We start from the raw sequence: 11888 nt of genomic DNA on the forward strand, positions 1-11888 counted from the left end.
CCCCCTCCCAATATTTTTAATTATAAAACTAATTAAAAACAATCATGTTCTTTTTTTCTTTTTCGTTTTATTGTGCTTGCTTTTTTTTTCTTCTTTCTTTGTTAATTTAATTCATTATTTAATTATTAATTAATCTTATTATTTAGTATTCTTCATTTTTTCCTTCTAATTTACTATTTAATGATAAATTTTTTCACAATTTTAAAAAGTTCTAATTAAATTGGTGATGAAGGTGCATCAGGCTTAGGTTTTGGTTTAGCAAATTGCATTAATCTCTCAAATTTGACACTTTACCTTTAGTAAAAACAGTTTATTTATTTTGGATTGTGATATTTTTAATTATAAAAACTAATTTAAAATAATAAAGCTCTTTTTTCTTTTTCTTTTTATTTTTATTGTGCTTACTTTTTATTGTTCTTTCTTTGTTAATTTAATTCATCATTTTTTTATTAATTAATCTTATTATTACGTGTTTTTTCTTCATTTTTTCCTTCTAATTTACTATTTAATTTTTATTTTTTCTTCAATTTTAAAAAGTTCCAATAAAATTGGTAATGGAGGTGCATTAGGCTTAGGTTCTGGTCTAGCAAATTGCATTAATCTCTTAAATTTGGTACTTTAACTTTAGTAAAAGCAGTTGATTTATTTATTTTGGATTGTGATATTTTTAATTATAAAAATTAATTTAAAATAATAAATATCTTTTTTCTTTTTCTTTTTATTGTTCTTTCTTTGTTAATTTAATTATTCATATTATTTTTAATTAATTTTATTATTTCATATTTTTTCTTCATTTTTTCCTTCTAATTTATTAGTTAATGATATATTTTCTCTTCAATTTTAAAAAGTTCCAATTAAATTGGTGATGAAGGTGCATCAGACTTAGGTTCTGGTTTAGGAAAGTGTATTAATCTCTCAAATTTGACACTTAACCTTAAGTAAAAATAGTTTATTTATTTTGGATTGTGATATTTTAATAATAAAAACTAATTAAAAACAATAAAGCTCATTTTTCTTTTTCTTTTTATTGTGCTTGCTTTTTTATGTTCTTTCTTTGTTAATTTAATTCATTATTTTATTATTTATGAATCATATTATATCATATTTTTTCTTCATCTTTTCCTTCTAATTTAATATTTAATGATATATTTTTTCTTCAATATTTAAAAAGTAGCAATTAAATTGGTGATGAAGGTGCATCAGGCTTAGGTTCTGGTTTAGGAAATTGCATTAATCTCTCAAATTTAGAACTTTACCTTTTGTAAAAACAGTTTATTTGTTTTGGATTGTGATATTTAAATATAAAAACTAATTTAAAATAATTAAGCTCTTTTTTCTTTTTCTTTTTTTTCTGTATGCTTTTTTTTTGTTCTATTTTTATTAATTAAACTTATCATTTTATTATTAATTAATTTTATTATTTCATATTTTTTCTTCATTTTTTCCTTCTAAATTGCTAATAAACGATATATTTTTTCTTCAATATTTAAAAAGTGGCAATTAAATTGGTGATAAAGGTGCATTAGGCTTAGGTTCTAGTTTATCAAAGTGCATTAATCTTTCAAATTTGACACTTATCTTTGGGTAAAAACAGTTTATTTATTTTTGATTGTGATATTTTTAATAATAAAACTAATTAAAAACAAAAAAGCTCTTTTTTATTTATATTGTGCTTGCTTTTTTTTTTTGTTCTTTCATTGCTAATTTAATTCATCATTTTATTTTCAACTTTTGTCATTATTATTATTTCATTCTAATTTAAAATTTAATTATTTATTTTTTATTCTTAAAAAGTTAGAATTAAATTAGTGCTATAAGTGCATCAGGCTTAGGTTCTGATTTAGCAAATTGCATTAATCTCTCAAATTTGACACTTTAACTTTAGTAAAAACAGTTTATTTTTTTAAATGTGATATTTTTTAATTATAAAAACTAATTAAAAATAATAAAGCTCTTTTTTCTTTTTCTTTTTATTTTGCTTGCTTTTTTTTATTCTTTATTTGTTAATTTAACTCATCATTTTATTATAAATTAATCTTATAATTTAATACTTTTTTTATCATTTTTTCCTTCTAATTTACTATTTAATGATATATTTTTTCTTCAATATTTAAAAAGTTCCAATTAAATTGGTGATGAAGGTGCATCAGGCTTAGGTTTTGGTTTAAAAAATTGCATAAATCTCTCAAATTTGACACTTAACGTTGGGTAATATCAGATTATTTATTTTGGATTGTGATATTTTTAATTATAAAAACTAATTTAAAACAATAAAACTCTATTTTATTTTTATTTATTGTATTTGCTTTTTTTTGTTCATTCTTTATTAATTTAACTCATCATTATATTATTAATTAATCTACTTATTTCATATTTTTTCTTTATCTTTTCCTTCTAATTACTATTTAATTATATATTTTTTCTTCTATATTTAAAAAGTTCCAATAAAATTGGTGATGGAGGTGCATCAGGATTATGTTCTGGTTTAGCAAATTGCATTAATCTCTCAAATTTGAATCTTTACCTTAAGTAAACACATTTTATTTATTTTGAATTGTAAAAAAATAATTAAAAACTATAAGGGCTTACCATCTTTGAATTTTTAGAGAATGAGCTCTTTTTTCTTTTATTATTATTTAATATTTTTTCTTTATTTTTTCCTAATAATTTACTTTTTAATGATATATTTTTTCTTCAATATTTAAAAAAAGTCGCAATTAAATTGGTGATAAAGGTGCATCAAGCTTAGGTTCTGCTTTAGCAAATTGCATTAATCTCTCAAATTTGGAACTTAACGTTGAGTAAAAACAGTTTATTTTTTTTGTATTATGATATTTTTATTTATCAAAACTAATTAAAAACAAAAAAGCTCTTTTTTCTTTTTTCTTTTTATTGTGCTTGCTTTTTTTAATTTACTATTTAATGATATATTTTTTCTTCAATATTTAAAAAGTGAAAATTAAATTGGTTCAATGGGTGCATCAGGCTTAGGTTCTGCTTTAGCAAATTGCATTAATCTCTCAAATTTGACACTCAAAGCTGCGTAAAAACAGTTTATTTGTTTTGGGTTGTGGTATTTTTAATAATAAAAACTTATTAAAAACAAAAAAGCTCATTTTTCATTTTCATTTTATTGTGCTTACTTTTTTTCTTCATTCTTTGTTAATTTTACTCATCATTTTATTTTTGATTTTTGCTTTTATTGTTAACTAATTTAATTATTTCATATTATTTCTTTATTTTTTCCTTCTAATTAACTATTTAATGAAATATCATTTCTTCAATATTTAAAAAGTTCCAATAAAATTGGTGATGAAGGTGTATCAGGCTTAGGTTCTGGCTTAGCAAAGTGCATTAAGCTCTAAAATTTGACACTTAGCCTTAGGTAAAAACAGTTTATTTGTTTTGGATTGTAATTTTTTATTATAAAATTAATTTAAAACAATAAAGCTCTTTTTACTTTTTCTTTTTATTGTGCTTGCTTAATCTTATTATTTAATATTTTTTCTTTATTTTTTCCTTCTAATTTGCTATTTAATTATCAATTTTTTCTTTAATATTTAAAAAGTCGCAATTAAATTGGTGATGAAGGTGCATCAGGATTAGGTTATGGTTTAGGAAATTGCATTAATCTCTCAAATTTGGAACTTTACCTTTAGTAAAAACAGTTTATTTTTTTTGGATTGTGATATTTTTAATTATAAAAACTAATTTAAAACAATAAAGCTCTTTTTTATTTTTCTTTTTATTGTACTTTATTTTTTTTTTGTTCATTTTTCGTTAATTTAACTTATTCATCATTTTATTTTCACTTTTTGATTTTATTATTAATTAATTTTATTATTTCATATTTTTTCTTCATTTTTTCCTTCTGATTTACTATTTAATTTTTATTTTTCTTCAATTTTAAAAAGTTACAATTAAATTGGTGATGAAGGTGCATCAGGCTTAGGTTATGGTTTAGCAAAGTGCAATAATCTCTCAACTTTAACACTTAACGTTGGGTAAAAACAGTTTATTTGTTTTAGATTGGGATATTTTTAATTATAAAAACTAATTTAAAACAATAAAGCTCTTTTTTCTTTTTCTTTTTGTTGTGCTAGCTTTTTTACTTCTTTCTTTATTTTATTAATTTAACGTATCATTTTATTTTTAACTTTTGTTTTATTATCAATTAATTAATTTTATTATTTCATATTTTTTCTTCATATTTTCCTACTAATTTACTATTTAAGGATATATATTTTTTCTTCAATATTTAAAAAGTTCTAATAAAATTGGTGCAATAGGGGCATCAGGCTTAGGTTAAGGTCTAGCAAATTGCATTAATCTCTCAAATTTGATACTTTTCCTTAGGTAAAACAGTTTGTTTGTTTTGGATTGTGATATTTTTAACTATAAAAAGAATATAAAACAAAAAAGGTCTTTGAATTTATTTGATTTATTTTTTATCTTTTTTATTCCTCTAAATATTATTTTATTTATAAATTTAATAAATAGTTTTAAATTTAATAATTTATTATATTTTATATTTATTTATTTAACACAAACTTATTATAAAAGTTTTAGCAAAATGAATTAATTATAAAAATTCAAAGCAATAAGCTAGTATCTTAAATCAAAAAGATTAGTTGTCTTTGAAAAAGAATTCTGATGATAATCAAGTAGCTAAAAAATAATGAATAAATATTAAATGCTTGTATAATTGAATGTTATATGTTTTTTTATTATATCATATTTTGAAAATGTTTTTTAACCTAAAATACAAATAAATAGATAGATAGATTTTATTATTGTTTTTATATTTATAAATATCATCCATATTTTTGTAGGCTAATAAATAATTTATAAAAATTAAACAATTTAAAAATTAAATTTACTTAAATAAATTAATTCTTCTTAATCCAACTCTCAATTTTTCCAAAAATGATCAAATCATTTGAAACTATCAGTATTTTATTATATCTTATTAAATTATATAAATTCCAACCTTTTATATGCCAGTTATATTTTAATCTTAAATATTATCCATTAATCATATTTCTATCTATTTTTTATTTATCATGATTAATTAGATACCATGATTTAATACCTTAAGGAGAAATCAAATTTTACTTTTTATTTTAACCAATGCGGTTTATAAATACTCTACATATGTATTCTATTTGTATGTTGAAAAAGGCAGTACCGTTGGGTACTATATATATATTCAAATTCTACATGATTCACCGTATCTTTTGAAGGCTGCAAATTTTGCAAAATTGGAAAAATAAATAATATGTTAAATTAAATACACATTTTATTTTTAAAAATATTTTTAGATTATGAATCTTTTCAAAAAATAAAATATTTTTTACAAATATTATATAAAAAAGCATATTATTTTTTTTCTATTATTCAGATATTTTATATTTATTCATCTTTTTTCAGCACTTACTTGTCTATCATCATTAATAATATATTTTAAAAGCAACTATTCTTTTTGATTTGAGAAACTTGCTATTTACTTTCAATTATTATGATTCATTGATTTAGTTTATTCTTTTATTTTATATATAAAATTAAAAAACTAAAAAATTAAATAGAATAAAAAGAAAAAAAAAAAAAGCAAATCAAATAAAAGTTTAATAAACAAATTAAAAGATATATTTTTTTTTTAAATTAATTTTATAAGTAATAATACCAAAATCCAAAACAAATAAACTGTTTTTACTAAAGATAAAGTTCCAAATTTGAGAGATTAATGCAATTTGCTAAAGCAGAACCTAAGTCTGATGCACCTATTACACCAATTTAATTTAACCTTTTTAAATAATAAAGAAAAAATAAAATTAATTAGTTATTAGAAGGAAAAAATGTAGAGATAATATGAAATAATAAGAAATGAATTAATAAACATATAGTAAAAGCAAATATTAAAAATAAAAAATGGGTTAAATTAAGAAAGACATAATAAAAAAATAACAAAAAGAATAAAAAAGAAAAAGAAAAGTTAATCATATAAAAAAGCTAATAAACAAATTAAAAGAGTTAGTTATATTGTTTTAAATTCATTTTAATAAGTATTAATACCACAATCTAAAATAAATAAACTATTTTTACTAAAGATAAAGTGTCAATTTTGAGAGATTAGTGCAATTTGCTAATGCTGAGCTTAAGCCTAATGCACCTTAATCACCAATTTAATTGTAACTTTTTAATTTTGAAGAAGAAAAAATAATTAATTAGTTATTTAAAAGGAAAAAATATGAAATAATAAGAAATAAATTAGTAAATAAATAATAAAAATAAATGTTAAAATAAAAAAAAATGAGTTAAATTAACAAATTTTGAAGAAAAAAACTCAAATAGAATAAAAAGAAAAAGAAAAGTAAATCAAATAAAAAGCTTTAAAAAAAATTAAAAGAGTTTAATTGTTTTAAATTCATTATTATAAGTAATAATATCACAATCTAAACAAATAAACTGTATTTACCTAAGATCAAGTGCTAAATTTGAGAGATTAGTGCAATTTGCTAAACCAGAACCTAAGCCTGATGCACCAATTGCACTAATTAAATTGTTACTTTTTAAATATTGAAGAAAAAATATATTATAAATTAGTTATTTAGTAAGAAAAAATATGAAATAATAAGAAATGAATTAATAAATAAATAATAAAAGCAAATGTTGAAAATAAAAAAATGAGTTAAATTAAGAAAGATAAAAGAAGAAAAAACAAGTAAAATGAAAAAGAAATGAAAAGTAAATTTAATAAAAATATCAAAAAAATTAAAAAAGTTGTTTTGTATTAAATTCATTTTTTTTTAGTAAAAATGGCATAATCCAAAACAAATAAACTGTTTTTACTAAAGATAAAGTGTCAAATTTGAGAGATTAATGCAATTTCCTAAACCAGAACCTAAGTCTGATGCACCCATTGCACCTATTTAATTTAACCTTTTTAAATATTAAAGAAAAAATATACAATTAATTAGTTAATTAGAAGAATAAAAATGAAGAAAAAATATGAAATATTATGAAATTAATTGATAAATAATAAAAGCAAATGTTAAAACTAAAAAATAAGTTAAATTTAGAAAGATAGAAGAAAAAAAATGCAAATAAAATAAAAAACAAAAAGAAAAATAAATCAAATAAAAAGCAAAAAAAAATTAAAATAGTTTTATGTTTTAAATTCAATTTTATAAGTAAAATATAACAAACAATTCAAAATAAATAAACTGTTTTTACCTAAGATCAAGTGTTAAATTTGAGAGATTAGTACAATTTGCTAAAGCAGAACCTAAGGCTGATGTACCTTAATTGCCAATTTAATTTAAACTTTTTAAGTATTGAAGAAAAAATAAATAATTAATTAATTAGTTATTTAGAAGGGAGAAATGAAGAAATAATAAGAAATGAATTAATAAAAAACAAAAGTAAATGTTGAAACTAAAAAAAATGAGTTAAATAAATAAACATAGAAGAAGAAAAAACTTGTAAAATAAAAAAGAAAAGTAAATCAAATAAAAAGCTATTTAACAAATTAAAAGAGTTTTTTTCTTTTAAATTCATTTTTAAAAGTAAAAATATCATAATTCAAAATAAATAAACTGTTTTTACCCAAGATAAAGTGCCAAATTTGAGAGATTACTGCAATTTGATAAAGCAGAACCTAAGCCTGATGTACCGATAGCATCAATTTAATTGTTACTTTGAATATTAAATTTTAATTAATTAGTTATAAGAAGGAAAAATGAAGAAAAAATATGAAATAAAAAGAAATAAATTTATAAATAATAAAAAAAAATGCTGAAACTAAAAATGAGTTGAATTAATAAGATAGTATAAAAATAAACACAAGTAGAATAAAAAAGAAAAAGTAATCAAATTAAAAGCTAAAAAATAAATTAAAAGAGCTATATTGTTTTAAATTCATTTTTATAAGATAAAAATATAACAATCCAAAACAAATAAACTGTTTTTACGAAAGATAAAGTGTCAAATTCGAGAGATTAGAACAATTTGCTAAAGCAGAAACTAAGTTTGATGCACTGATTGCATCAATTTAACTGTTTCTTTTTAAATATTGAAGAAAAAAATGAAATAAATAGGAATAAATTAATAAATAAATAATAAAAATAAATTTTGAAACTAAAAAAATAAATAAGTTAAATTTAGAAAGATGATTTAGGAACCTAAAATAAAAAAGAATAAGAAAATTATATCAAATAAAAAGTTAATAAAAAAATTAAATGAGCTATACTGTTTTAAATTATTTTTTATCAGTAAAAATATCACAACCCAAAACAAATAAACTGCTTTTACCGAAGATCAAGTGTCAAATTTGAGAGATTAGTGCAATTTGCTAAAGCAGAACCTAAGACTGATGTACCTTAATAATCAATTTAATTTAACCTTTTAGAATATTGAAGAAATAAAATATAATTAATTAGCTATTTAGAAGGAAAAAATGAAATAGTAAGAAATGAATTAATAAAGAATACAAGTAAATGTTGAAAATAAAAAAATGAGTTAAGCCAAAGATAGGATAAAAAAAAAACAAATAGAATAAATAAGAAAAAGAAAAGCAAATCAAATAAAAAACTAATTAACAAATTAAAAGAGTTCTATTGTTTTAAATTTATTTTTTTATGTAAAAATATTAAAACTCAAAACTAATAAACTGTTTTTATCAAATAAAAGTTTTAGAAGTAAAAAATGAATAAAAAATATGAAATAATAAAAAATGGATAATGAATTTAAAGAATTTAAAATGAAAATTCAGTTAAAATAACTGAAAAAACATTTGTTTAAATAAATTAATAGAATGAATTTAGGTGATAATTTCTATTAGAAAAATAATATTTTAAATAACTGAATGTTAAATATTTAGAAAATTTTAATAACAATAATAATAACAATAATATTTATAAATTAAATATACGTCAGGTTAATATGGAGAACCTTATGAGATAAAAGTGAAGAGTTTTAAAACTTTTTATATTATTAAAAATAAATTTAAAGTATTTTAATAAAAAAATAAATAATTACTTCTTCTAATCTGTTGTAATATTTAATCTACTATATCATATATTTATTTTTCTAAAATATTGAATAACAATTTATCGAAATTTAATGAATTATATAAAAGTGGATAAAAAAACAAATAAATTATATGAATTTTTAAATTTGCTTTTAGCAAGAAAAATCACTTTAAAGTTAGTTTAACATTGATTATTTATTAAATTTTAATATTTTTATTTTAAATATGTACTTAAAAATATAATGGAAACTAGAGATTTTGGATATAAAAGTAACGATAATGTGAAATCGCTAGAATAAAGTATATTATTTAAGTAAATTTAATTTTTTATTTATTTATTAACTTACAAAAATAAGAATTATATTTATAAATATAAAATAATAATTAAATCTATCTATCTATATTTTAGGTTAAAAAAACTTTTTCAAAATATAACATAATAAAAAAACATATATTATTTTATTCAAACATTTAATATTCATTTATCATTTTTAGCCACTTTTTTATGATCAAATTAATTTTTTAAAGACAACTAATCTTTTTAATTTAAGATACTTGCTTATTAATTTGAATTTTTGCGAATAATAACTATTACTTTTACAATAAATTTGTGTAAATTTTAAATAAATAAATATCAAATAGAATAAACTTTTAAATTAAAAATTATTTCTTAAATTAATAAATAAAATAACATTAGCCAATAAAAAAGATTTAAATAAATCAAATAAATTCCAAAGAGCTTTATTGTTTTAAATTAGTTTTTATAATTAAAAATATCATAATCCAAAACAAATAAACTGCTTTTACTTAAGTTTAAGTGTCAAATTTGAGAGATTATTGTAATTTGCTAAACCACGACCTAAGCATGATGCTCCTAGATGACTAGTTTAATTACGACTTTTTAAATATTGAGGAAAAAATATATAATTAAAGAGTTAATTAGAAGGTAAAAATATTATAATCCAAAACAAATAAACTGTTTTTACCGAAGATCAAGTGTCAAATTTGAGAGATTAATGCAATTTGCTAAACCAGAATCTAAGTATAATATACCCATTCCAGAAATTTAATTGTTTCTTTTTAAATATTGAAGAAAAAATATATAATTAAATAGTAAATTAAAAGGAAAAAATGAAGAAATAATATGAAATAATAAGATTAATTAATAATAATTAAACAACATATAGAAAAATTACTATAGTATGAAAAATTATAAAAATATAGGTACCTAAAAACATAATAAATACAACAAAAAATTAAATAAATGAATATTTTTAAATCTATTATAATATTATATTTAAGAGTTATTCTGAGTGCATATTTATGTGCGAGTATTTCTATTCTATTCTATTCTATTCTATCACTAATTTAATTTTCACTTTTTAAATATCGAAAAAAAATGTATAATAAAAGAGTTAGTTAGAAGGAAAAAATTAAGAAAAAATATGAAATAATAAGATTAATTAATCATAGAAGCAAAATTTTAAAATAAAATGATGAGTTAAATTTACAAAGAAAGAACAAAAAAAAAGCAAGCACAATAAAAAGAAAAAGAAAAAAGAGCTTTATTGCTTTTAATTAGTTTTTAAAATTAAAAATATCACAATCCAAAATAAACTAGCTGTTTTTACATAAGCTCAAGTGTCAAATTTGAGAGATTAATGCAATTTGCTAAGCCAAAACCTATGCATGATGCTCCTTTATCACCAATTTAACTGCAACTTTTTAAATATTGAAGATAAAATATATAATTAAAGAGTTAATTAGAAGGAAAAAATAAAGAAAAAATATGAAACAATAAATAAGATTAATTAATAATAAAAGCAAAAGTTGAAAATAAAATGATGAGTTAACAAAGAAAGAACAAAAAAAAGCAAGCACAATAAAAATAAAAAGAAAAAAGAGCTTTATAATTAAAAATATAACAATCCAAAACAAATAAACTGTATTTACCGAAGATCAAGTGACAAATGTGAGAGATTAATGCAATTTGCTAAAACAGAACCTAAGCCTGATGCACCCATTGCACCAATTTTATTGAAACTTTTTAAATATAAAAGAAAAAAATATTATTAAATAGTAAATTATTAATTAATAATAAAAGCAAACATTGAAAATAAAATGATGAGTTAAATTAACAAAGAAAGAACAAAAAAGAAAGCAAGCACCATAAAAAAAGAAAAAGAAAAAGGGTTTTATTGTTTTTAATTAGTTTTTATAATTAAAAAGATCACAATCCAAAACAAAGAAACTGTTTTTACCAAAGCTCAAGTGCCAAATTGGAGAGATTAATGCACTTTGCTAAGCCAGAACCTAAGTTTAATGCACCCATTACACCAATTTAATTTCCACTTTTTAAATATATAAGAAAAAAATATAATTAAATAGTTTATTAGAAGGAAAAAATGAAATAATAAGATTAATTAATAATAGAGGCAAAATTTTAAAATAAAATGGTGAGTTAAATTAAAAAAGAAAGAATAAAAAAAAACAAGCAAAATAAAAAGAAAAAGAAAAAACAGCTATTGTTTTTAATTAGTTTTTATAATTAAAAATATCACAATCCAAAATATATAAACTGTTTTTACTAAAGGTAAAGTGTTAATTTTTAATTTTTTATAAATATTTTAAAGATTTATATATTTATTTAAATTACTGTTTTTGATATACCCTTACAAAATTAATTTTAAATAAAACGAAATTGTTAATGGAAGAAGATGTTTTAAAACATAAACAAACAAAAAAATTTTTTTTTTTTGTTTTAATTTAATCTAAATCAGAAAATTAATTAATTTTAATTATAATAAAGGTAGATTTATTTATTTAATTATTTTTTAGAAAATTAAAATGAAAAAAAATT

At 18.8% G+C, this 11888-nt stretch overlaps 2 protein-coding genes across 2 annotated transcripts in view; one reads left to right on the forward strand and one right to left on the reverse strand. All coding sequences in view use genetic code 6, as the record gives it.

Moving 5' to 3' along the window:
• Positions 1–4430, forward strand: part of TTHERM_000746910 (tetratricopeptide repeat protein) — a gene marked incomplete at both ends in the record, with an annotated part of 8809 nt that extends 4379 nt beyond the window's left edge. Inside the window, 15 exons of the mRNA XM_012797010.1 lie at positions 210–299; positions 538–627; positions 849–938; positions 1172–1261; positions 1495–1584; positions 1795–1884; positions 2119–2208; positions 2440–2529; positions 2712–2801; positions 2954–3043; positions 3296–3385; positions 3569–3658; positions 3915–4004; positions 4267–4356; positions 4406–4430. Of these exons, the coding sequence (XP_012652464.1) occupies positions 210–299; positions 538–627; positions 849–938; positions 1172–1261; positions 1495–1584; positions 1795–1884; positions 2119–2208; positions 2440–2529; positions 2712–2801; positions 2954–3043; positions 3296–3385; positions 3569–3658; positions 3915–4004; positions 4267–4356; positions 4406–4430 (1285 nt within the window). The remainder of the gene's footprint in view (positions 1–209; positions 300–537; positions 628–848; positions 939–1171; positions 1262–1494; positions 1585–1794; positions 1885–2118; positions 2209–2439; positions 2530–2711; positions 2802–2953; positions 3044–3295; positions 3386–3568; positions 3659–3914; positions 4005–4266; positions 4357–4405) is intronic.
• Positions 4431–5416: 986 nt separating this feature from the next.
• The window catches only part of TTHERM_00748930 (transmembrane protein, putative), a gene marked incomplete at both ends in the record, with an annotated part of 9232 nt that continues 2760 nt past the window's right edge, over positions 5417–11888 (reverse strand). Inside the window, 14 exons of the mRNA XM_001013568.2 lie at positions 5417–5441; positions 5714–5803; positions 6103–6192; positions 6476–6565; positions 6850–6939; positions 7234–7323; positions 7606–7695; positions 7971–8060; positions 8311–8400; positions 9836–9925; positions 10015–10104; positions 10660–10749; positions 10982–11071; positions 11290–11379. Coding sequence (XP_001013568.2) covers positions 5417–5441; positions 5714–5803; positions 6103–6192; positions 6476–6565; positions 6850–6939; positions 7234–7323; positions 7606–7695; positions 7971–8060; positions 8311–8400; positions 9836–9925; positions 10015–10104; positions 10660–10749; positions 10982–11071; positions 11290–11379 — 1195 coding nt within the window. The remainder of the gene's footprint in view (positions 5442–5713; positions 5804–6102; positions 6193–6475; positions 6566–6849; positions 6940–7233; positions 7324–7605; positions 7696–7970; positions 8061–8310; positions 8401–9835; positions 9926–10014; positions 10105–10659; positions 10750–10981; positions 11072–11289; positions 11380–11888) is intronic.

This window comes from Tetrahymena thermophila (assembly GCF_000189635.1).
Source record: "Tetrahymena thermophila SB210 genomic scaffold scf_8254674, whole genome shotgun sequence".
Taxonomy (NCBI): Eukaryota; Ciliophora; class Oligohymenophorea; order Hymenostomatida; family Tetrahymenidae; genus Tetrahymena; species Tetrahymena thermophila.